The sequence below is a fragment of the Hemiscyllium ocellatum genome, chromosome 15 (assembly GCF_020745735.1).
Source record: "Hemiscyllium ocellatum isolate sHemOce1 chromosome 15, sHemOce1.pat.X.cur, whole genome shotgun sequence".
NCBI lineage: Eukaryota > Metazoa > Chordata > Chondrichthyes > Orectolobiformes > Hemiscylliidae > Hemiscyllium > Hemiscyllium ocellatum.
Genome location: NC_083415.1, coordinates 2695400 through 2722985, shown reverse-complemented (window position 1 = coordinate 2722985; position 27586 = coordinate 2695400). Strand labels below are relative to the sequence as shown.

The window sequence follows — 27586 nt, the reverse complement described above, 5'->3', positions numbered from 1 at the left end:
TGGACGTTTATCAAATAATGATTGTAACATTATTGAAATCAATGTAGCATTTGAAAGCTGCTCAAGTTTTAGATTTAGGTAAGGTCTACATTAATGAGATGAGACAGAAACTGTCCACCATAAACTGGGAAATTCTGCTAATGGGTAACACAGCTGAAAGCTAGTGTGCTTCCAATTAAACCTGTTGGACTATAGCCTAGTGTTGTCTGATTTTCAACTGAAGAACAGTGGGGAGTGTTTAAAGAACCATTTAACACAATACAACACCAGTTTATATCGCTGAAAGGGAAAATCTCCACTTGAACCATGAACAATTAAACAGATAAGGGACAGCAATAAACTAAAAGAAACAGCTTACAAACATACAAAACGCAGCAAAGATCTTGCGGAATGGAGAAAATTCAAAGACCAGCAAAGGGCCATAAAGCAACATGTAAGAGCCACTAAATGGAATCACAGAAGAACACTTGCCCAGGACATCAAAATAAATAAGAAGCATTTTTCTTGTACATAAAGGGAAAGTGGGTAGTCAGGAGCAATATTGGCCCAATAAAGACTGAAAGTGCTATGGAACGACTATGAAAAATGGCAGACATGTTGAATAATTACTTTGCTCAAGTACTTACAGTAAAAAAAAGGTTAGCTTGCTGGTATTCCTGCGGAATTTAATAGTAGATTGGGAAGAGGGTCTGAATAAAATTAACACAAATAAAACATTGGTAATGAGGAAATCTTTTTTATATATTCATTTGTGGGCTATGGGAGTTGCTGTCTGACCAGAATTTATTGCTCATCCCCATTTGCCCTTGAGAAGATGGTGGTGAGGTGCCTTTTTGAACTGCTGCAGCCCACCTGTTGACCCACAATGTCCTTTGGGAGGAAATTCCATGATTTTGACCCAGCAACAGTGAAGGAGCAGTTATATATTTCCATGTCAAGTTAGTGAGTGGCTTGGAGGGGAACTTGAAAGTGGTAGCGTTCCCATATATCCGCTGCCCTTGTCCTTCTAGATGGAAGTGGTTGTGAATTTGGAAGGTGCTGTCTGCGGATCATTGCTGAATTGCTGCAGTGCATCTTGATAGTACATATTGCTGCTACTGAGCATTGGTGGTGGATGGAGTTGATATTTGTGGATGTAGTGCCAATCAAGCGGGCTGCTTTGTTGTGGATGGTGTTAAGTTCTTGAGATTGTTGGGGCTGCACTAATCCAGGCAAGTGGGAAGTTTTCTATTTCGCTCCTGACTTGTTCCTTGTAGATGGTGGATAGGATTTGGGGAGTCAGGACGTGAGTTACTCGCCGCAGTATTCCTAGTTTCTGACCTGCTTTAGGTGACACTGTGTTTACGTGGCAAATACAATTGAGTTTCTGATCTATGGTAATTCCCAGGATGTTGATAATGGGGGATTCAGTGATGGTAACACCATTAATTGTCAAAGGGCAATGGTTAGTTTGTCTGTTAATGGTGATGGTCATAGCCTGGTATTTGTGTAGCATGAATATTATTTGCCATTTGTTAACCCAAGCCTAGATATTGTTCAGATCTTGTTGCTTTTGGACATGGAGAGCTTCAGTATCTGAGGGGTTGTGAATAGTACTGAACATTGTGCATTCATTGGCAAACATCCCCACTTCTGACCGTATGATGGAGGGAAAGTTATTGATGAACTAAATTGAATTAAAGAGTGATAAATCCCAGGACCTGTTGGTTTCCATCTGAAGATGTTAAAGGAAGTAGGGAAGCACATTGTAGATGCCCTAACTGTAATCTTTCAGAGTTCCATAGTCACAGGAGTCATTCCTCTGGATTGGAAAATTGAAGATGTCTCTCTGCTTTTTAAGAGGGGCAAAAGAGGGAAACCAAATAATTAGGGACCACTTAGCGTAACATCTGTGATGAAGAAATTATTGGAGCCTATATTCAAGGATGTGGTAACTGAACTCCGTGAAAATTTTCAGTTAATTACAGACAATCAGCATGGATTCATACCTGACAAACCTGATTAAATTGCTTGAAGTGGTAACTAAGGTAATAGACAGTGTAATGCCTATGGATGTTGTTTATTTTCCAGAAGACAAGTCTGGAAGAGGTTGTTAATTAAGGTGGAAGCCCATGAAATTGAGGGCAAGTTACTGATAAATTTCTGACAATGATTGAGTGGCAGGTGACAGAAAGTAGGGACAATGGATAGCTACTAAAATTGGTGGTGTGTGACCAATGGTGTCCTACAAGGATCTGTGTTAGGGTATTAATTATTCACATTATTAATTAATGATTTAGAGAATGGCATGTCAAAGGGATAAAAAGTAGGAAAAGGGATATTGAAAGATTAAATGAACGGGCAAAACTGTGGCAGATGGAGTTCTTGTAAGCAAATGTTTGGTTGGACTGAGAAAGTTTGGTTGGTGCTGTCTATATGATATGAAATTAAATACAGTGGATGTCCAAAGAGACTTGGGTTCATGAGCATAGATCTTTAAAATGTAACAAACAGGTGCAGAAAATAATCAAGAGAGCTAATACTAGCCTTTATACCTGGAAGATTTGAGTACAAGAATGCAGAAGTTCTGCTGCAGTTATGCAAGACCCAGGTTCAACCCCAGTTGGAGTACTTAGAGCAGATCTGTACTGTTTAACATAGGAGGAACGTTTGAGGACTCTGAGTCTGTATTGAGTTCAGAAGGATAAAGGGGGATTTAATTGAAACTTGCAGAATTCTGAATTGCCTGGGCAGAGTGGATGTTGGGAAGATGTTTCTGTTGGTAGGAGAGACTAGGACCTGAGGGAGATAAGGAGAAAGCTCTTCAGCCAGAGAGTAGTGAATCTATAGAATTCACTGCCACAGAAGATTGTGGAAGCCAGGTCATTGAGTATATTTACGATGGAGAAAGATAGGTTCTTGATTATCAAGGGTTACAGGGAGAAAGTGGGAGAATGGGGTTGAGAAACACATCAGCCATGATTGAATGGTGGAACAGACGCGATGAGCTGAATGGCCTAATTTCTGCTCCTCTGTCTTATGATCTTCTGGTCTGACAGCATCTGTGGAGAGGAAGCAAAGTTAACATTTCAGGTCCAGTGACCCTTCCTCAGAACAGCATTTATCATCCTCTGTGCAATCAGTTTAACCAGTTTCCAACCAGACAATGACTACACTTCCAAAGTATTCCACTGTCTGTAAAGTATTTTGAACATTCAGAGGTTTCAAAACATTGTTTACCATAGATCACAGATTAAAAGTCAACTTCCATAGCTTTAAAAATCCTCCCAAAACAGGGACGAATCATGTTAAAATCAAGTTCCCAGTAGGATTTTTCTGCATCTCCATGAAAACAATTAGACAGAAGATGACAGAGTGAAGTTGTTAATTAATAATATATGGAACAGGCATCCTGGTAACTTACGTAAAGAGTGTTGCTTATTAATGTGGGACATGTTTAAATCCAGTAGAACTGATGAGGTCAAAATCTGCCTGCCATGAAGTAACACACTTTAGTTATACAAATCTTTGGATGTGTATGTTAACAAATCATTTGAGAAACACATTCACTCAGCATGGATGGGAGATGGAGAAAACCAATCACAAAGGGCTTGGTTTTTATGGTCCTAGTGCCCCAAGTATAGGAGTTTGACAGGTTTGGATTGTAAGCCTACATTCCCAATCAAGAGGGGTGCTGGAACAGCAGGTCAGGCATCATCTGAGGAGCAGGAGAATTGACGTTTCGTGCATAAGCCCTTCATCAGCCCTTCATCAATCTCGACTCTGATCCCCAGCATCTGCAGTCCTCACTTTCTCCTAGTCTACGTTCCCAACTTGACCAGTTCCATCTTGGCAATAAGTATGACCTAATCCTCTTTATTCATCGTGGAATTGTGAAGTTGGGCCAACTTTCAGTGGACACCTGGTTCATGGCACCTCAGAGGAGTCATTGAAACATAGTCTGAATGAGGGAACATTTTGAAAGAAATTCCTCATGTCTTACCCCTGCCTCCACGCCAAGCTAGTCACCCCACATTTCCTTCCTCAATGGATTTTGATAAACTACATGCCATTTCCCTCCACCCACCCCAAAGTTCCTAATATCCAGTATGCCAAGCAATGGCATTTCAGTGCCTACTCACCCACTGGAGTGTCTAGACAATATTAGAGACTGAAACAGCTGCTCGCAGGGAAAACGTTGCTTGTGATTGACAGATCTGGCTCTCTGACCTATTCTGCTACCCACATAATATTTATTTATGCTGGATAAAGTTTTCAAGTCCTTGAAGTTTCTTCTATGGAGTTTATTTATATGCTCCCCCTTAATTTTATGGTTTCCTGATATGCATCTGGTGTATAAACTTCCATCAGATCATTCAAAAAATGTGGAATGTCCAATTCATGGATGGAGAGAAAGATGAATTGTTGATTCTGAAACAGAAAGTGCTAAACCTGACCAAAGAGAGAACATTATAATGGTGTCAAAACCAAGTGGACTCAGGAAGAGTTTGATTAACTCTTAGCAGCATCATATGCTGAAGATATTGAATTTGACTGTTTTAAAAGGTTCTACCCCTTGCAGAATTATTTAATTGAATAAAATGTTGCATTGATTTAATTTGAATTTCAGGCTTTGCATTTTAACCGTATTTCAAAATGGTGGCTAGCTGCACATTTTAGTTTGCATATTGGTTCGTGTATTATACTCAGTACATTGGTCATCCCTGTTTTGGGACGATTTTTCAAAACTTCAGAAGTTGACTTTTAATCTGTGATCTATAGTAAGCAATATGTTTTGAAACTTCTGAATGTTTCAAATGCTTTACAGCCAGTGGAATACTTAGGAAGTGCAGTCATTGTTTGGTAGGAAAGCAGACAGACAGTTTACACATAGGGTACTATCATCTGTATTTGTGAGATAAATGACCAAGTAGTCTGTTTTGATTCAGGGATAAACGTTACACCAAGTACCAGGAGAATTCTCCTGCTTCTCTTTGAATAGAGCTATGGGATGTTTTCCATCCCTCCACCTGAAGGGGCAGGTGAAACTACAGTTTATTGAAAGTAAGTGATTTAAGAGGAGCTAGGCAGCCATGAAATATAGCTTTGAAGAAAGGCCATATCATGATAATTTATACAAAGCCACACAGTGTCAGACCTTGTCTAAAATTTTGAGATGTGCTGATAATAAATTAACTAGGAGAAAGTGAGGACTGCAGATGCTGGAGATCAAAGCTGAAAAATGTGTTGCTGGAAAAGCGCAGCAGGTCAGGCAGCATCCAAGGAACAGGAGAATCGTCGTTTCGGGCATAAGCCCTTCTTCAGGAATGAGGAAGGTGTGCCAAGCAGGCTAAGATAAAAGGTAGGGAGGAGGGACTTGGGGGAGGGGCGTTGGGAATGCGATAGGTGGAAGGAGGTTAAGGTGAGGGTGATAGGGCAGAGAGGGGGTGGGGCAGAGAGGTCAGAAAGAAGACTACAGGTCAAGAAGGTGGTGCTGATTCCGAGGGTTGGGACTGAGATAAGGTGGGGGGAGGGGAAATGAGAAAACTGAAGATATCTGCATTCATCCCTTGTGGTTGGAGGGTTCCTAGGCGGAAGATGAGGCGCTCTTCCTCCAGGCGTCGTGTTGCTATGGTCTGGCGATGGAGGAAGCCAATGACCTGCATGTCCTTGGTGGAGTGGGAGGGGGAAGTTAAAGTGTTCAGCCACGGGGTGGTTGGGTTGGTTGGTGCGGGTGTCCCAGAGGTGTTCTCTGAAATGTTCCGCAAGTAGGCGGCCTGTCTCTCCAATGTAGAGGAGACCACATCGGGTGCAGCGTATGCAGTAAATGATGTGTGTGGAGGTGCAGGTGAATTTGTGGCAGATATGGAAGGATCCCTTGGAGCCTTGGAGGGAAGTGAGGGGGAGATGTGGGTGCAAGTTTTGCATTTCTTGCAGTTGTTTGGGAAGATGCCGGGAGTGGAGGTTGGGTTGGTGGGGGGTGTGGACCTGACAAGGGAGTCGCGGAGGGAGTGGTCATTCTGGAACGTTGATAGGGGAGGGGAGGGAAATACATCCTTGGTGGTGGGGTCTGTTTGGAGGTGGCAGAAATAACGCAGGATGATATGATGTATCTGGAGGTTGGTGGGGTGGTAGGTGAGGACCAGTGGGGTTCTGTCCTGGTGGCGATTAGGGGGGCGGAGTTCAAAGGCAGAGAAGCGGGAAGAGGAGCAGATGCGGTGGAGAGCATTGCCAACCACGTCTGAAGGGAAATTGCGGTCTTTGAAGAAGGAGGCCATCTGGGTTATTCGGTATTGGAATTGGTCCTCCTGGGAACAGATGCGATGGAGATGAAGGAATTGGGAATATGGGATGGTGTTTTTACAGGAGGCAGGGTGGGAGGAGGTGTAATCTAGGTAGCTGTGGGAGTCGGTCGGTTTATAGTAAATGTCCGTGTTGAGTCGGTTGACCGAGATAGAAATGGAGAGGTCTAGGAAGGGAGGGAGGAGTCTGAGATGGTCCAGGTAAATTTGAGTTCTGGGTGAAGGTGTTGGTAAAGGGGATGAACTGTTCAACCTCCTCATGGGAGCACGAGGTAGTACCGATACAGTCGTCGATGTAGCGGAGGAAAAAGTGGGGAGTGGTGCCAGTGTAGCTGCGGAAGATGGGCTGTTCCACATATCCGACAAAGATGCAGGCATAGCTGGGGCCTCCGTGGGTGCCCATGGCTACTGCTTTGGTTTGGAGGAAGTGGGAGGATTGGAAAGAGAAGTTGTTCAGAGTGAGGACCAGTTCAGTCAGTCGAAGGAGGGTGATAATAAATTAATACAGATGGTTACAGCATTGTCCAGTATCTGTAGCATAGATCAATCCAGTTCATTGTCATACATGGCTATGCATTTAGATTTCCCTGAAGACAGAGCAGATGTATTTCCATAATTGTGTTGTTGATTCAATAAGGCCTGAAAATAGTAGCACTATGCATATAACAAGTTTGCACTGCAGTTCCTCATGCCTATCATGGGCTTAAAATATTGGTCACGGATTTCGGATGTAATTGAGAAAAAGGCAGTTATGGCCATCATACAGTGAATGAGTCAAAGTTGTTACATGCTACAGATTCTGTTATTCACTTTAATTAATAGTTTCAATTGTAAACCACGGATATCACATTTCATTCTCATATTTTATTCTTATTAGGTAAGTAAACTGAAGCGACACATCCGTTCTCACACCGGGGAGCGTCCTTTCCCATGCACATTTTGCAGCTATGCTAGCAGAGATACATACAAACTGAAGCGACATATGAGAACTCACTCAGGTATGTTCTGGACATTTTGGTTATTCTATCTATGGATTATGGCATTATCCAGTCCATTAAGCAGACTTCCTTTTATTAGTATCGTAACTGCACAGTGAAAATTTGTAGTATTATTATTTTGCTATTGCAGTAAGAAAACGTCTTTTTAGTATCTTTAAGCCCTTCCTTTGAAGTATGATTTGATGTAATACAAAGATTCATAGGCTTCTTAACAGACAGACCACGACCCCAACCATTATGTCAACCAGTAGTATGGTTAGTTTATATGGTGGAGGGTTTCATAGGTTCTCATAATCTTTACAATGAAGAGAGAGTATTTACAACCACCAGAAATGAGTCTCTTGGTTGTTAACTTCCAGACACAGAGCCAGATTCTGCAAGCTGCTTTGAAATATATACCTTCTCACTCACTCAGGCAGCAGTGCTGCCACTCAATAGATCGGTAGTTCCATACAGAAAATCCTATCTTAGTAAAGAGATTCCACAGAAAGACCAAATGGTAAGTACATCACCAACATGGAATGAAGCATATTTGAAGGTCCCAAGGTGATAGCTCGCCTCTGCTTAGTTAGCCCCAACCTTTGACGTGGAGGAGCTGGTGTTGGACTGGGGTGGACAAAGTTAAAAATCACACAACACCAGGTTATAGTCCAACAGGTTTAATTGGAAGCACAACCTTTCGGAGCGCTACTCCTTCATTAGGTAACTGTCTAGTGAAGGAGCAGCACTCCAAAAGCTAGTGCTTCCAAATAAACCAGTTGGATTATAACCTGGTGTTGTGTGGTTTTTAAACTGTGTCCAACATTTGCTGTCAGTATGATCCATCACAGTTGAATGTGGTGGAGGAGTGGATTGCTCTATTAGTTTGAGTGCCTCTGGCCTATGCCAGGGAAGGTAAAAAGCTTCCAGAATTATTGTTTTTGGTTGCCTACCTGAAATATAAATGTGTATGGATATTGAACAAAATGTTTTTTGGGTTAGTTTGAAAAACCTGCCAGTGCTAACTCTTAAAGCTTAAACAAGGGATCTGAATGCTTAAGGAGAACTTCGGCAATTATGGAACTGAGACAGGGCAGTAAATCTGAAGGGGTGGAGAAAAAAGTACACAGAAAGAAAATAAGCATTGAAAAGAAAAGCTGTAAAGAAGGAATGCATGTGTCAAAGTGACAACTCTATATTGTGCTGAGAGTAGTAATCAAGATTCTGAACTTGTGTAAGAAACTGTTGGAAGAAGCAAGTTTGGTATTCTACAAGAAAGACTAACTGACCGAAATGAATCTTCAGTAACCTTTTTCTTTTGACTTGAAATTCTTACCTATGACCATAAGGAGCAGAATAAGGCCATTCGGCCCATCAAGTGTGTTCTGCTGAACATGACTGATATGTTTCTCAACCCCATTCTCTAGCCTTGTCCCTGTAACCCTTGATCCTCTTAACAATCGAGAACCTATCTGTCGCTGTATTAAATGCATTCAATGACTTGGTCCCCATAACCCTCTGTGTCAATGAGTTCTACAGATTTATTACCTTCTAGCAGAAGAAATCTTTCCTCATCTCATTTCTAAAGGGTCATCCCTTCATTCTGAGCCAGTGCCCTCGGGTTCTAGTCTCTCCAACAAGCAGAAACATGTTCACCATGTCCACTCTATCCAGGCTGCTTAGTATCCTGTAAGTTTCAGTCAGATTATTGTCATCCTTCTAAATTTCATTGAGTATAGACCCAGAGTTCTCAACCACCCTTCATGTGACAAGCCCTTTATCCCTGTGATCATTCTTGGAAACCTTCTCTGGACCTCCTCCAAGGCCAGCACATCTTTTCTTAGCCACAGAGACCAAAACAGCTCACAATATTCCATAGTGGGTCTGACCAAAGCCTCAATTGTACATCTGTGCTCATGCCTAGCATGTGTCAATTGTTAAGATGCAACTTAATGCTGTTTCTGACATGCTGGAAATCTTTACTTGGTACTTTCATTGACATTTTACATGGATTTGTTTCAAATCTTTACCAAATGATTTCTTTAGTTTATGCTACTAAATCAATCCACCTGGAGACATGCACATTGTTTGTATCAGATATGGAAATTAAAGCTGACTAGTTACAGAAGATTGCTCATCTTCTTAACAGCTAATTTAATAACACGTTATCCATAGATAGAAATTTCACTGTTTGCCATGAATTAATGTTCTCTTAAAATTAATTTACAGTGATGGGGTTTTGCTGATAATTTTGTTTTTAGTGATTAACGTTCATTCATTGGTTTCTTTACTCTAGAAATTTTATTTCAAGGGGCAGATATTGCACGCTCAAAAATGTCTGCAAAGCTACTACTACAATGCTTATTCGTTTTTGTGTATTATGGAATAAGATGTAATTTGGTTCTAATTATAATTTATAAGTAATGAGCTGAATAACAAGGCTTGTAATTTCTGATTTTTTTATAGGGGAGAAGCCTTACAAGTGCCATGTGTGCGAGGCTAATTTTACACAGAGCGGGACGATGAAAATGCACATCCGACAGAAGCACACAGACAATGTGCCCAAATACCACTGTCCTCACTGTGATGCCATCATTGCAAGAAAAAGTGACTTGGGTAAGGTCAACCAGAAAAAGCTAGTTTTGGTAGCTCAAAGGCAATGGAAATGAAAACTTCAACGATAGCCTCAATTTTACATTTTAAATGGCACCAGAGGCCAGAATCTAAATATCCTTCCCCTCAGTCTGACCCCTGCAGAAGTACAGCTGCCTTCAGTGAGATCTGATTTTGCGAGTAGGAGGTACAGTCCACAATTAGAGTCATAGAGATGAACAGCATGGAAACAGACCCTTCGGTCCAACTTGTCCATGCCGACCATTTATCCCAACCCAATCTAGTCCCACCTGCCTGCACCCGACCCATATGCCTCCAAACCCATCCTATTCATATACCCATCCAAGTGATTTTTAAATGTTGTAATTGTACTAGCCTCCACCACTTCCTCTGGCAGTTCGTTCCATACACGTACCACCCTCTGCGTGAAAATATTGCCCCTTAGATCTCTTTTATATCTCTCCCCTCTCATGCTAAACCTATGCCCTCTAGTTCTGGACTCCCCCACCCCAGGGAAAAGACCTTGTCTATTTATCCTATCCATCCCCTCATGATTTTATGAAGTTCTATAAGATCACCCCTCAGCCTCCGATGATCCAGGGAAAACAGCCCTAGCCTATTCAACCTCTCCCTATAGCTTAAATCCTCCAACCCTGGCAACATGCTTGTAAATTTTTTCTGAAACCCTTTCAAGTTTCACATATGCATCCAATGCCCTGTAAGCCGCAACATGACCTCCCAACTCTTGTACACAGTACTCTGACCAATAAAGGAAAGCATGCCAAACGCCTTCTTCATTATCCTCTCTACCTGCGACTCCACGTTCAAGGAGCTATGAACCAGCAACATTCCCTAGTGTATAAGTCCTACTAAGATTTGCTTTCCCAAAATGCAGCACCTCACATTTATCTAAATTAAACTCCACCTGCCACTTCTCAGCCCATTGGCCATCAATCCCGGTAGAGGATGACCTAAAATAGCCGGAATATTTTGGTGAACTGTGGCAAGACATCTATGGGGGTGGTCAGGCTTCCTTAGGAGAGGTAAATTGCCACATGGAATTGTAGACATGAATGTGCACCAAATGAAATTCACCAAAGCTTCTTAGACAGCATATTCCAAATCCACAACCACTTCCATCTAGAAGGACCTGGAACGCCAACACCTGCAAGTTCCCCTCAAGCTACTCACCACCCAGTCTTGGCAGTATACTGCTGTACCATCGCAGTAGTTGGGTCAAACACCTTGAATTCCCTCCCTACCAACATTGCAGGTCAACCCACAGCAAGTGGATTGCAATGATTCAGGAAGGCAGCTCACCACCACCTACTCAAGGGCAATTAGGGATGGGCTATCAATGCTGGCCAGTCAGCGATGCCCCAAGAATAAAAAAAAATTGTGTGAACCAATTAATCTGATTCATACCACGTTTTGGCAGAATGTTATTTTTGTTGAGTTTCATGGTCGAGTGAGATTTCTTACCTGATAATCCCAAACTTGCCTCATTAACTACTTATCAAGCCCCTTGCAGCCCTGAGTCTTCTACTAGTTGCCGTAGCAAGGGTACTTGTCATTGCCAGATATCCTGGGATACGCTGGCATCCCTGGTAGGAGCACCATCTTTATACCCCAATCATGCCCCCAGAGTTGCATTGGCAGCTTAGAGTTACCATTCACTGTCAACAGAATGGCACAGCAACTATAAACTTATGGTTCTCACACCTGTCACTTCTTTGCATATACTACTGTACATTCCTACACCATTCCCTGTTTAAGCTCCGGGACACACATCTCACCTGACTTAAATCACAACCTACTCTAAGTTACTGATACTTTTTCCCTCGTGTTCACTGTGACCAAGAATAGTTTAATGTGGGATAATCACAATACAGGGAAGCCGTTAGTCACCTCAAAACTTTCATTTGCAATAACAAAAGTGAACAGAAATCAAATAAACAGAAGTAAAATTTACCTCTCAGAACAGAAACAAATTGCTTGCCTGTCTTGCACTGATAGTTTTATGGTCATTAGCAATTGCTGCATTTATCTGTCGCCTACATGTTGTCCATTAAGTCCTATATGGTTTGTAGTGTCAGAACTGCTGTACTTGAGTACGGTGTTTAATATCCTCATCCCCCTCTGTGAAAAATGCCCCTGCTGTCCAAGATCATCAGCATTGCTTTGTTTCCTGTTCTAGTTGTGCAGAGAACAGCATGCTAAGATTATGCAGTGCGCTCTGGAGTCTACTGAAATACACCCTTATCCTGGTCCAAGCTGTGGAATCTGATCAGTATGCTTATCATCTGCCACCATGGCCATGACCAAAGAATGGACTGCATTCTATCTACACTGCCTTAGTTAGGAGGTTGCAGAGCAGAGTCATCAGTCATGGTCGCGCTGGGTATCTCTTGTCTCCCAATAATCATGTGCACCCTCAACCATAGCAGAATCACAGGAGTTCCCAAGGATATAGGCATTGTGACAGCTCCCAGGCTACTGTACAGAAAGTTCCAAGTAAAATTGATGATTACTGATAGAATTGATGATCATCTTGATGGAATGGAACCCTTTTCCATTGAAAAGCATACAGACCAGGCATCTACTGACCTTATAACGGGAAACAGGATGAAGTAGTGAGATTTGGCACAAATGGCTTCAGTCACAGCCATGATGCATTTGTGTATGGACAATTGGCGCAGGTCTTGGGAACTTCTTCTCAGGTGGCTTCATGGAGTCAGGAATTGCCCTGATTTTGCTCCCGACCTAAATGTACATATTCAAGGCAATTTAGTTATATTTCTACTAGCCAGTAGGCATGATTTAGTTTCGTGAACCTTTGTAAAATAATCAGTGTTCTGTGCAGTTAGCACTATCCTGGTGACTTTCCACATAATGGATGTTTTTTTCAAAACTGGCAAGGCCCCGACATTGGCTGCAAATACATATTGGTAGCATTGCTGTACCCTGCCAAAATTGCTCAGGATCATCCTAGACCGCAAAGATAACCACCAACGTCACAATGGTGGCTTCTTAAACCCCTCCCCCGTCTCCTCCATTCTCACCTCAATGAGCTCATTGGCCTCTGACACTAAAATTGAGACTACCTAATCAGCCCTCTTTATCTTCTATCCCACCAGACAAACATCTAGGCCTCTTCCTTTTGTATGTTCTCTCCTCATGCACTCTTCAAACTTCTCTGTGCATGAGGCTCTTCCTGTTCGCTTGACTCTATTTTCTCTTCATTTCCTGTCCGTTGATTTAGTTGATAATGTTAACAGTCTCTTTCCTCAGCTGTTTCCCTTCCTTTTAAATTGACTGACATCAGCCCTCTCCAAAAACCCAACCTTCCGTTCTTCCAAAATGTCTTCCATGTTCAGCTTCAAACATGCTTAAATTTATTGTTGCCTTTATATTTGTGCCAGTTTCTCCTGGAAATTTGTGTTTGAATCAGTCCAATCAGGTCTCAGCCCCTGCCACAGCACTGAATCCCTCACGCTGCAAAGTATAAATGACATCTATATGACTACGATCATGGGAAACTATGCCTCTCATCATTCTTGACCTGTCTGCTATCTTTAAAATAGTTGACCGCATTGCGATTTTCCCATAAGCCTTAATTGACATTTTCAGAATTTCACTATTGAGTGGCGATTGCCTTGTTTCTATGGGTTTGTATCTCATTAATACACCAACTTCCTCATTGAAACATCACTTAAATTCTCTCCTTCTGTGAGAAACTATTGACAGTGCAAGTTTCGACGATGTAAATCAGAATGCTATCCAGTGCTACAGATCATTGAATGGCTGTCCTGGTGATCATTCAACTGTTCTTTCATATGTTCCATGGACACCATCTTCCTTGACGCATTGTCCACATCACATCACCATGCTTTCGAACTAGCTTGCGCATCACTTCAATCCTTCAATACTTTGGATCTCAGGCACCGATAGATCCATATGCCTCATTGTCATTTTCTTCAACTCACTGATATACATTGCAAGCAGTGATTTAGGATGTTCTGGGCAATGAGCACTGACCTATGTCATCTGCTGAAGGAAGACTTGTGCTTAGAAGGACTGAATGACAATCTCATCCTGGTGATTGTCGCTCACAACTGTACTGCACTTTCTTGCAACTATTCATTTCAAGTAGCAGCTGGGGAATTGTGTGGCATCACCCACTGCCTGACCTGTAAATCTACTGGAATGTAACTGATGCTGTTTTCTCCAGATCACAGCTATCCTTCATCCTTTATGAAAAACATAAAGCAGCTCGGGCAATGGGATTCTCCACCAATGCTGGCTTCCCTTAGGTGCAGGATGGTATTAACTGCAATCACTTTGCTTCAAGAATACCTCATTACCAACCTGCAGAGTTTATCAACAGAAGAAAGCTTTTACTCCTTCAGTGCTCAAACCTCAGATTCCACTGTCTTTCCAAGGACCAGAGCACTGTAAAGTTGGCTGCTGAATGATAAATGTTATACCCTCCAAACTTGGCTCTTGAAACCTTTTTGAACATTTCAGATTGATGAACAGTGAGGATACAGTACTGCTCAGACTTGCACGAGGCCCATAGAAGTCTGGACCATATGTCTTCTTAACATGAGGACTGGCCCAGCAGAACCTTGCAGTATAACCGAGAAAGAGTTCACCACATCATTGTTGTGTGTTTTATCACTGTAATCCTGGATGGAGACATAATGGGGGATCAACAGTAACTAACCTTCTAAGGCTGAACATAAGGAACACGGCAACCGTCCAAAACCAATGTATTTGCAGAGCAATGCATCATCAAGCCTGAGAAGCCAGAGCTAGTCTCTTGAAAACTGCAGACAGAATGAATGAGTTGAGTTTGGTCTTTATTTTACATGTTCACATTCTGTTGGTAATCTGGCAAATGGCCCATGCATAGTGCGAAAGATGTGGATGTTGTTATTTTTGCAGTCCTTGACCTTTTCTGTTGTGAGTAAATTTGTCATTATCTATTCGAATATCCACTTGATATCTTCGGCTGGGGTCCACTCACTGATCACTAGGGAGAAAAACAGCAGTCGGTGAGATAGTGAATTAACCTTGCATGGCACTCAGATTAGGTAGCTCTAAAGGTTTCAGTCAACAAATTATAACTGAGTGTTTTGTGAAAAGTCTCTCGTAACCAGCAGGTTGAGAGGAATCCTCTTTTGGGCCTTCCATCTTTGATAATCGTCCAGTTCAGACTGTGGATAGACTGTTAAATTACCCTGAAATGCTTGAGAATTCTGTTGGAACAGCTTTGAACTGAGGCAAATCTTTGTGTATCTTTTCTCAGGCAGTGGGCTAATAGGGAGAGAAGACTAGTGACTGCCAATTTTACATTTTGTAGCCTTAATTGGTAATGTGGTGCTTTGAAAAACTGATAGAGTGGAACCTTCTCTCCAGAAATCTCTACATTTAACACTGATTCTATCTTCTCACACACAACAGGGGTGCAAAAGTTTTTAGCACGATCCCTGCAATTTCTGTTTAGCCTCAGTGTTGTCCCCATTAAAAATTGCAGTGCTGTGGCTATTCAAGCATTCCTGACAACTGATACTATCTGCAGTCAAGGGGTCAGTTGCTTGTGAGGGATGAACAGTGCTTGGCTATTGCAACATTGGTCATCCTTGAATTGTCTGAAGAGGCTGCTCGTCTGAGTGCAACTTAACCAGGTCATCAGTGAAAATTACTCTAGAGCAGATATTTTAACAGTGCAAGTAAAAATTTACAGTGATATTTCAATGATGCACTTACGTGACGTCAGTAAGGTCTTTTTTCTTCCTCTGCGTCCTACTTCATCTAAATGCAGTCCTGATTTCCACAATTGAAGGGGACCTGCTTTGTGATTAGTCCTGGTGGCCTGGAAAACTTGGATTGTTGTTCCTTGATGCCCTTTGGCATGTAGGACAGGGCTTACTGATAGTTCCAGTCCATTTGCAGGGTCACTGACCTCAGCTTGATTTTCTATGGCTTTACAATTGGAGGAGCTGGGCATCTTTGGAGCACCTTGTAATAAAGCTTCCAAGAAGTCCTGTCTATGTCTCTTCTTCCTGTGCTGGCACCACTACCTTGAGAAAGGGCTCCTTAGAGTGAGATTAATTCCTCTGTCCCCCTGTCACTGGGCCATTGATTCTGAGAACTTGTGGCTCAACTGAAATATTGCAGGTCTGTATATAGTTATAGCAAGTACTGAACCTGACTGTCCATGGCAGTCACCATGGAGATTGCCAAACATGTGCATGCTGCAACCATATGTTACTGATGATGCTGTTAGGCTCAGCTTACCATCTGCCGCTGACAGAACCTGCATGCAGTTCCCATACCTTTCTGTGGATTTTAACAAAATCATTAATGGTAGATCATAACATCATCTGTCTGGGGCTTTGAAGGTGCCTGGTACCTCGGAGTTGACTGAGTTCCAGCAGGAGAAAGTGAGGTCTGCAGATGCTGGAGCTCAGAGCTGAAAATGTGTTGCTGGAAAAGCGCAGCAGGTCAGGTAGCATCCAAGGAACAGGAAATTCGACGTTTTGGGCATAAGCCCTTCATCAGGAAGTTCCAGCAACCAGGGTGTGTCTTTCTCAACCAGCTGTGGAGATGTCTTATTGACGTGCTGACAAGGTTGTGCTCCCAGGTCAGATCCAGAAGTACCCATCAAGGTAAAAGGCGCTTCGCTGGTAGAGGTTGCAGGTGAAAGCTTGCCTGTATCCTCTGAGGGTTTGATGGCTTCTTTCTGACAGGTAGGGATGATGTTTCCTGGCAATGAGCCATTAGTTGGGGTGCACTGCGTGCCACTGGAGTCTGCATGAGAGAAGAGGTAATTGGTTTCCTAAAAGGGATAAAGGCTTGTGCAGATTAAGAATGCAGTACCACTATTGTTAATGGGAGAGCTACGCAACAAAACGCAGTGAAGCTTGGCTTGGTCTGTCTTTGGCCCAGTATGAGCCACCATGCTCCTCTCTAGCCACTTCAAGAATCTTGTGCTCATAGAGAAGGAGGAGCATGATGTCTTCCAACTTCTAGCTGGTGTTGGCCCACAGCCGGGTGCCAGTCATTCCTGCAATGTGACAATGTGATCAAGTGGAAGTGAACAGAAGGCCAGGCATGAACAGGAGAGATGGTGAAATGTGCCAGTGAGTGAATATGAATGATTAGTAATTTGGGAGGATGAGCCATTGAATTGACAAGATGCATACAGTACTTAGAGTTGTATTCCATGAGACATTTATCAAGGAAACTTGAACGGATTGAGTTTAAAGGGAGAAAAGGCAGTACTGTAAGAAATTCCATATTTTTCAGAAATATAAATTGAAATGGAATGTGGATAGCTGTTTTATCAGTAGATAATATTTGAAAATGTTTTAAAACATGAAAAACAAGTGTTGCATATTGTTTAGCTGTGTGATACGATGTTGCTTTCTGAAAGCCAAAAAATGAGGCAGTCGCTTAGACTGACTAGCACCAAGAAACATTAAAGTTTCTGATTTCTGCCTGACAGCAGTTTCTGATTGGTTGAGCTGTAGGGTTACAATTCTGTAAGTGCCAAAGGCAGCAGAGAGTGAAAAGCATCCATAGCCCACAGACAGAAAGCCATCAACACACTCTCTCTCTCTGTGTGAGGATAAAGACAGAAAACTGAAGAAAGTTTAAAGAAAAAATTCATACAAGGAAAGACCTATATTCACTTGATTAGACATTGAAGGACAATCATCACCATACAGTCATCAGTGTCACTCTGTTCAAAAAATCAAAAAGATTGTAGAAGAAATAAAAACTTTACACCTTATGGCCTTGATTTTTTATCTTTGGAAATTTGTTTACGTGTTTGAGTTTGTTTGTTTTGAACAGATATTATTTATTTTGCTTAATTTATAGATTATTTTTCACTTTCTTGTGTTTTAGAATAAAAAGAGAGGTCTTTTTATTATTTTTGAAGAAGTTTGTGTGGTTTACTTTTCTTCTTTGTAAGAGTCAGACATAATGGGTTTTAGAGGCTGATTGGGATTTTTATACATTTTGTGCTGACATTTGGAACAGTGGGTCATGACTATCAGCACATTATTCCCAGTTAAATAGGGCACTATTATAGTAGATGAAGGGGATAGCCTAGTTGTATTATTGCTAGACCTTTAATCCAGAAACTCAGCTAATGAACTTGGGTTTGAATCCCACCATAGCAGATGGTGGAGTTCAAATTCAACAAAATATCTGAAATTAAGAATCTACTGATAACCATGGATTGTCAGAAGAACTCATCTGGTTCACTAATGTCTTTCAGAAAAAAAAATCTGCTGTCCTCATCCTGTTTGGTTACATGTGACTTCAGAGTCGCAGCAATGCAGCAATCTCAACTGCCCTCTGAAAAGGCTTAGCAAGCCACTCAGTAGTATCAATCTCTACAAAGTTAAAAGTCACACGACACCAGTTATAGTCCAACAGGTTTATTTGGAAGTACTGCTCCTTCAACAGGTGGTTATGGAGTATAAGATCGTAGGACACAGAATTTATAGCAAAAGTTTACAGTGTGATGTAATTGAAATTTTATAATGAAAAAGACCTGGATTGTTTGTTAAGTCTCTCAACTTTTAAAATGGGCATGTTGGTTTCAGTTCTTCTATATGTAAATTCCAGAACTTACTTAAAGTTACATTCATAAGTGAACTTTAACAATAGGTGCCATATTGGCCCAGATAATGCATTGAAGGTGTGAGGTGTCCTGTGTGAGGCTGCATGTGCCCCAATGTTCAGACTGATTCTAATCTAAAAAAGGGATTTACAGAATCTTACATGGATTTAAGCAGTTTTTGAGCAAAACAGAATATAATTCTGCAAGTACAAATTCATCCCACAAACTTGTGTGTGTGTGTGTGTGTGTATATATATATATATATATATTATATATATGTACACATACACGCATGCAGGGAGGGGCATGAGTGTCTGTGAGAGAGTGTGTGTACGTGAAATCTGTGAGTCTGAGTTTAAAGGCATATACGTTTGTGAGAGGGTGCTTGCATGAGTGTGGAAGTGTATACGTGAGCATATGAGAGAGAGCTTGTGTGTGAGAGGGGGTCTGTATGAGTGTTTGGGTCTGTGTGAGTGTTTGGGTCTGTAGGAGTGTGTGTGTCAGTAGGAGTGTCTGTCTATCTGTGAGTGTGTGGCTGTATGTAAATGTGTGCCTGCCTGTGTGTATATAGTGCAGTGGGGTCACCTATAGCGTGAAATGAACCTAAGGTCCCATTTGAGGCCATTCCCATGGGTACTGAACTTGGCTATCAGCCTCTGATTGGCTACGTTGTGTTGTTGCCTCTCCCAAAGTTTGCCTTGGAGGATGGTCACCCGAAGGTCTGAGGTTGAATGTCCCAGACCGCTAAAGTATTCTCTGACTGGGAGGGAACACTCCTGTCTACAAAGTGTCAACAGAAAAAAACTGGATGAACCACCTCACATCAACCTTGGCACTGGAAATGACAATGACAAGAACAGTCTTGTCCACCCTGCAAATTCCTCTTTACTGACATGTGGGAGTAAGTACCAAAATAATCAAACAACAGTCAGACATAATCATACTTACAATATTCCACACACTACCATTACAAGCCCTGGACATGCCCCATCCCAAGAGCAGGGCAGAGGTACCAGGACGGTATGCAGTTGGGGAGTTACCCCAGGAAACCTCAATATTGACTCTGGACCCCATGATGCCTCATGGCACAAGGTTAAACATGGGCATGGAAACCTGTTCCAGTGCGGTTGCTGGCATCTATCGGACTATGGAAAATTGCCAAGGTATGTCCTGTACACAAAAGGTAGGATAGCTCTAACCTGACCAATTACCATTCCGTCAGTCTACTCTTGATCGTCAGTAAAGTGATGAAAGGTTGCATCAGTAGTGCTATAAAGCAGCACCTACTCAGCAACAACTTGCTCGCTGATGCCCAGTTTGGATTGCACCAGAGCCACTCAGCTCCGGATGTCATTACAGCCTTAGTTTAAACATGCACATAAGAGCCGAATTCCTGAGGTGAGAGTGAAAGCCCTTGACATCAGGCTACATTGGACCAAGTGTGGTATCAAGGAGCCCGAGAAATACTGGAATCAGTGGGCAATGAGGAAAACTGCCCATGAGTTGGAGTTCCCCCAAAACATAGGAAGATAGTTATGGTTGTTGGAGCTCAGTCATCTTAGTTTGAGGATATCTCTGCAGGCATTCCTCAGGATAGTGTCCTATGGCCAACCATCTTCAGCTGCTTTATCAGTGACCTTCTCTCAATCATTGGACCATAAATAAGGATGATTGCACAATATTCAATACTATTGAATCAATGATTCTTGAGATACTGCAGCAGTCCATGTTCAAATGCAACAATACCTTGGATAATATACCTTGGGTTGAAAAGCAACAGTAACGTTTATGCCACACAAATGCTAGGCAATGATCATCTCCAATAAGAGAGAATGTAACTGCTACCCTTGACATTCAGTGATGTTAACATCACTGAATCCCCAATTGTCAGCACTTTTAGGGGGGAATACTATTGACCAGAAACTCAACTGGACTGACCAATAGATACAGTAGGTACAACAGCACACAGAGTCTAGCAATACTGCAGCAAGTAATTCATCTCCTGAGTAATTTATCTAATTCAGTTCCCAAAACCAGTCCACTGCAAGGCAGATGTCAGGAATACTGTCCACTTGCCTGAATGAGTGCAGCTCCAACAATGCTCAAGAAGCTTGACACTATCCAGGACAAAGAAACCACCTAATTAGCAACATATTTACAACATTCACTATAGCCAGCAGTGTCTACCATCTACAGGATGCACTGCAGTAACTCATTAAGGCCACATCTTCCAAATGCATGATCATTTCCATCTAGAAGAAAAGGGCAGCAGATATATGGGAATACTACCACCTGCAAATTTTCCAAGCCACCCACTACCCTGACTTGGAAATATATTACTGTTCCTTCAGTGTCGCTGGGTCAACATCCTCCCTAAGGATTTTGTGGGAATACCTATAGCACATTGACTAGAGTGGTCAAAGAAGGCAGCTCACCGCCACCTTCTCAAGGGCAACTAGGGACGAGGAATAAAAATTCTGGCCATTCTGAGACACCCATGTCCTATGAATGAGTAAAAACAGTTACAAACTGAATTACAGAAACTGAAACCTCTTGGAGTTATCTCAGACAGTAAACACGATGGGCAAAAAGGCAGCAGTCGAGGGGAGAGGCATGTTTTGTGACTTATCCTGTCAAAAATACAAAAGAAAAAGGGTTAGAAGTCAGTTCAACACTGTTAGGATTAGGTGGTGCTACTGGAAGGAGGAGCTGAGACACGAGAGTCTACTAGCCAAGATTCAAGAGCTAGTATTATGTGAAAATCACAGTTGAAAAACTATTCACTAACCGCTCCTGCATTGCAGTTAAAGGATCGCTTCGCTCTGAGTATAAGAAGCTGTCTATCTGTGAAACTGAAACAGCGCAGTAGAATTTCAATCAACCTGCAAAACAAGAATCTCTAAAGTGACTGTTCGACTTAATTATCTACTCTTCACAAATGACCCAGAGACTAAATGGTAGACCTTTCAATTTTTATCTTTTATTACTTTTAATCTGTGGGTGTGAATAATAACTAATAAACATTACTAGATTACTTACAGTGTGGAAACAGGCCCTTTAGTCCCACAAGTCCACACCGACCCGGCAAAGCGCAACCCACCCAGACCATTTACCCCTTCACCTAACACTAGGGCAATTTAGCATGGCCAATTCACCTAACCTGCACATCTTTGGATTGTGGGAGGAAACTGGAGCACCCGGAGGAAACCCACGTAGTCCCAGGGAGAATGTACAAACTCCACACGGAGTCGCCTGAGGTGGGAATTGAACCCAGGTCTCTGGCGCTGTGAGGCAACAGTGCTTGCCACTGTGCCGCCCACATTCTTCTGTTAATTCAAGAAAACCTGGTTAAATCGGCTTTATTTGATTTTGGAGAATGATATCTATAACGGAGGGGGTCCTTTGGAAATTTATTGTGACCAGCTGACGGGCTGGGTCTATAAAGGCCAGCTAATCCCTCCTTAGCTAGGTGCTTGACAATTTGGGGTATCCTTTTTGGAAGTTTGATGACTTGTGGAATCTCACCCTGGTCTGGTTGTAACAGTTCATGGAGGACAATCTGGCTGACTGCTGTCTGCTTGGACAAGCTAATGTGAGTAGGCCTTGAGATTACTGAAGCAGTCTTTTTTCTAAGTTCACATTGAGTTCATGTGTGAGACAACGAGAGCATTTCACCTTGTTCCAGAAGGAAAAACAGTGTCACTGATAATGTGGAAATAGCCTTGATATAGCCATCATGCATCATATCAGCTCCTTTAAATGCCAGGTTTTGCTTACTTTTCCTGAATTTTAGATGAATTATTGTTCGCCCTTCAGTTTACCTCACAATAACAACTGCAACTAAGGCATGAATTTTTGCTCATGGCTCGAGCAGAGTTGGAAAAATCCTGGCTACATAAACCCAGCCTGAGAGAAAGTGCCCAGGAAGTTCAGTTTGGTTCTGGTGTGATAGGAGTAGGATGAAAATGGGAGTTGTGTGTGGCAGACCTTGAACGAAGGCAGAAGCTTCTGGGTGCAGAGGCAGTCTGGGCAGCAGGCCTGTTTCATTGCAGCTGTACTTTATGGAAGATATGAAACAAATAAAATAAATAATAGTTCTCCAGCTTACACATCACATTGGATTTTAGAAGGATGAAATATGTGAGGGCTTTGGCAGGATAGGTACTGAGAGGATGTTTCCTCTTGTGGAGGGCGGTCTAGAACTAGGGAACACAGTTTCTCTCAGCCATATTCTTATTAAATGGCAGAGCTACTTTGACGAACCAAATAGCTTACATCTGTTCTCATTTTCATAATCTACCCTGTCTCCTTTTAAAATTGCTGAGGGTAATTCATTAATTGAGAGTTCATTTTTATCAGCTTCTTAAAAATTGTCACTTGTATCTGCAATTTTAGGTGTCCATTTACGAAAGCAGCATTCCTTCACAAGCTTAAGCATGAAGTGTCGTTACTGTGATGCTACATTCCATGAACGCTATGCACTCATCCAACACCAAAAGACCCACAGGAATGAGAAACGTTTCAAGTGTGACCAGTGTGATTATGCATGTAAACAGGTATACTGCTGAAATGTTTCAAGGTATAGTCTACTCCAAATTTATATGTTTTGTTTGATGCTAGGATCCCAAACCAAATTTCTGAATACTCAAGCTTCTGTTACCATGGAGTGACAGCGTGTGTTATCACTTTGTAATGCTGCCTGTTTAGCCAGAAACTAGATCCAAACCTTTTCTGGTGGAAGCTATCAAACTGTTCAACTGCAGGGGTTTCCATTCTCAGCTGACAGCCACCTCTTACTCCTAATTTCCTAGGTGAGTAATCGTACTCATTAGGTTACATTCCCTACAGTATGGAAACAGTCCATTTGGCCCAACACATCCGCACCGACCCTCCGAAGAGTAACCCACCCAGACTCATTCCCCTACCCTATATTTACCCCTAATGCACCTAACACTTAAGAGCAATTTAGCGTGACCAATTCACCTTTGGATTGTGGGAAGAAACCAGAGCACACAGAGGAAAGCCACGCAGACGCTGGGAGAATGTGCAAACTCATGTGCAGACAATTACCCAAGGCAGGATTCGAACCCAGGTCGTTGGCACTGTGAGGCAGCGGTACTAACCACTGAGCCACCATGTGGCCCATTAGCAAATGGTTGCTTATGACGATGATACCTCTTATAGATGGTGAAAAAGAGCAGGAGCACAGCTGGTTTTTCTTCATTCGAGAGCACTGAGCCACTATGCAAGAATCATAGACTGGGCTTTATACTGCCCTGGTCCTGATCAACATCACTGACGTATACATTTGTTAGTTATGTGATTGTTCCTGTTCAGTGTGGATTTAGATACTTCTAAATTGAAAGGTATGCCACTTTTCAAATTTGAAATTTTATCAATGGAAAATTGATCATTGGTCCTATCTGCTGACCAAAGTAGAAAATGTTCCCAGTAGAACATAGGACTTGGGAGCAGCAGTAGGATATTTGACTCTTCAAGCTTACTTTGCCATTCAGTATGATCATGGCTGATCTGATTCTGGACTCAACATTTTCTTGTCTGTCCCCATAACTCTTGTTTCTTTAGTCTTTCAAAAGTCTCTCTAACTCAGTATTCAATAAATTCAGTGACTCAGCCTCCATTGTTACCTGGGAAGAGAATTGTACAGACTATTGCAAAAATGGACCTCAGCTTCATCTGTAAGGGAGCCCTCTTTAAATTGAATCCCCTTGCTCTAGATTCATCCACAAAAAGAAAAATCCATAACCACTGTCTCAAGTCCCCTAAGTATTTTGTTTCACTCAGGAATAGTTCTGACCTGTTCAACATATTTCCGTCAGATCAGAAATTTCCAGGAATAAGCCAAGGAAGCCTTCCCTTAATTACTTTTAATGTAATGATATCCTTTCCAAATATGGAGGCCAAAACATGTCAGAGCACTCCAGTTGTGGTCTCATTAAGGCCTTGTACAGCTGCATTAAAACCTCCCACTTCTATATTTCATTTCCATTGTAATAAATAACAGCATTCCAGTCGCTTTCCACTTGTAGTACTTTCACACTAACATTTTGGGACTTATGTACCAGGACAGCTAGAGGCTTCTGTATCACACTGTCTTGCAATTTCTTAACATACCTTTTCTATTCTTCCTGCCAAAGTGAACAAGTTAACATTTTTCCACATTATGCATGTATTCCATCTGCAAAATGTTACTCGATCTTTATCCTATCTGTATCACTATATAGCACTGTTTGCCTCCTTTTGACAATTTCTTTCCTACTTGTGTTAGTGTCATCGGCAAATTTTGCTATCATACGTTCAGCCCCTGCATCCAGGCCATTGTTATATCAGCTATCCCTGGGTTGCAAACAGGTTCTGTTCATGAGTTTGTTTACAAGTTGATCATAATGCAAGTAGAAACACAGTACAGGACAATATGAAGCAACTGTTCTTGAGTACAGGAAATGTGTGTATGTTGGATGTTTAAAATTACACCCGTATTGGGATCGTGTTTGTAAGTATAAGCATTCATAAGTTAGTTGTTCGTAAGTTGGGGACCCCATACAGATTGCAGATAGTTGAGCTCCCAGCACTGATCCCAATAGTACTCCATTTGTCACAGTTTGCCAAACTAAAAATGATCAATTTAATCCTCTCCCTCATGTTAGCTAGCCATGTTACATTTTGTGCCTTGATCTCTTGTTTTGTTTAGCAGACTTTGATCTGGCAACTTAGCAGATGTGTTTAGGAAATCCAGGTGCATCGATCCACCTGGCCTGCTACAATTAAACAAAAGCAGAAGGAGGCCAACATTCTGCTGATTTTGTGTGTGTTGGCTTTTTGCAAGACTGTCATAGATTTATTTAAAATGATGTATCTATCTCAACTTCTGCTATTGAGTTCCAACAATTCTGCATAAAGAAAACTTTCTTTCACTGATCGTGGTTAGTTGAAATTGATAATTTATTTCTGACTCTTCAAAGAGATATCCTTCCTTTCTCCATTCATCTTGTCAAATCAGTCATCTGTGAAAAGATCTTTATTGAGCCTTTTTATCTAATGGAAATAGTTAATATGACTGAAATGCTTGGTAACAATCAATAAAACCTAACCTGGCCCTGTTGAGAAGAGTTAAAAACACAAAGCGCTGGAAACATCTAACAGATTTTAGTGCATCTTAACAGTCATTTGCCAACAATGAATTACCGTGAAGTAGACTGTTATCTGGGCAAATGAAGGATCTTTGTCTATAATCAGTGCACCTGACCTACTAAGTATTCCAATAATTTATGTTTAATTCAATATTTTCAGTTGTTGAATTAAATAGTTTGCTTTATTTCTCTTAAAGTAATTTGATTTAGTGCCAGTGTATTGCTAACAATTGCTGTTCCTGTTTCATGCACAGAAACGTCACATGATAATGCATAAACGTATCCACACTGGGGAAAAGCCATTCAGTTGCTCCCACTGCGATATGCACTTCAGACAGAAGCAGCTCCTGGATTTGCATTTCAAGAAGCATCATGACCCGAGTTTCATCCCAGAAGCATACATTTGCTCCCAATGTTGTAAGAGCTTTTCTCGTAAGGTACCTGCTTGTATTTTGCATTTGCAAATACCTGTAATATTAGGTAGTCTGCAGCACACTCACATCTAGGAGTGACAACCAGACAATGATCTGTATTATCCACCCTCAAAAGTGATGATAGTCTGAATTAGAAACACAGTATTGCCAATTTGTCTGCGTGCAGAGCCACCCATGTAGACTCTTGATTATCAATTCCATTGTTCAGCAGTCTTTGGCTGCAAACTGATTCAAGGAGAAGAACTGCTGGATCCTTAGTCCTTGTAAGATGTAACTTTCAATTCATGATAGGTTATTCCACTGTTTAGAAATGACAAATAATGAAATAATACTCAAAACACAGATTAAAAACTACTATCTTCACTATAACTCAATATAATAACTCAATTATTAATAATACACCTGTTAGTTACAAATACATGAGAAATAATATATGCGACCATCTAGTGAGCAATTAGCCTTCCCCCTTGATGCAGCTGACCAGGTTAATTTGAGGGGACAGTGACTCATCTTTTTACGATGAAATTTATCTCTTTCTTTCCAGGACAAGATCATATTGTTCTATGAAAACCAGTCTTCAACTACAGTTGTTCAATGAGGCATCCAGTTCTTTGAACTGCGATATTTAACACTTAATTTGATGAGTATATGACTTAATACCTGAGGTAATTTTTGCCCCACAAGCTGTTGCCTATGCTTTTAAAATCTCTTATTAGTCCTATTCCCTAGTCACAAATACATTTTATGGCCATAGCACAATAAGACAATTCAGAAGCTTCTGAGTTATTCCAAACTGGAGAATTTCTTGTTGTGGTTCTGTTCGCCGAGCTGGGAATTTGTGTTGCAAACGTTTCGTCCCCTGTCTAGGTGACATACTCAGTGCTTGGGAGCCTCTTGTGAAGCGCTTCTGTGATCTTTCCTCCCGCATTTATAGTGGTTTGTCTCTGCCGCTTCCGGTTGTCAGTTCGAGCTGTCTGCTGCAGTGGCCGGTATATTGGGTCTAGGTCGATGTGTTTGTTGATAGAATCTGTGGATGAGTGCCATGCCTCCAGGAATTCACTGGCTGTTCTCTGTTTGGGAATTCCTAGAGGCATGGCACTCATCCACAGATTCTATCAACAAACACATCGACCTAGACCCAATATACCGACCATTGCAGCGGACAGCAACTGACAACCGGAAGCGGCAGAGACAAGCCACTATAAATGCCGGAGGAAACATCACAGAAGCGCTTCACAGGAGGCTCCCAAGCACTCAGGATGTCACCTAGACAGGGGACGAAACGTTTGCAACACAAATTCCCAGCTCGGCGAACAGAACCACAACAACGAGCACCCGAGCTACAAATCTTTTCCCAAACTTTGGAAAATTTCTTGTTTTCTACATTTCACATGGAACAATCTCTGACCTTGTCAGGTTGTCTCTCTTCCTCGCAGCTCTCAAAATATTCAAGATACTTCACTTTTGAAAATTGAAATCATATTTTTAA

The 27586-nt window shown here is 41.8% G+C and overlaps 1 protein-coding gene across 1 annotated transcript in view; it reads left to right on the top strand.

Annotated features, from left to right (window-relative positions):
* Positions 1-26695, top strand: part of LOC132822634 (transcriptional repressor CTCF-like) — a 70423-nt gene extending 43728 nt beyond the window's left edge. The window contains exons 6-10 of the mRNA XM_060835881.1: positions 7159-7279; positions 9725-9874; positions 22908-23068; positions 25918-26100; positions 26642-26695. Coding sequence (XP_060691864.1) covers positions 7159-7279; positions 9725-9874; positions 22908-23068; positions 25918-26100; positions 26642-26695 — 669 coding nt within the window. The remainder of the gene's footprint in view (positions 1-7158; positions 7280-9724; positions 9875-22907; positions 23069-25917; positions 26101-26641) is intronic.
* The last annotated feature ends 891 nt before the right edge of the window (positions 26696-27586 follow it).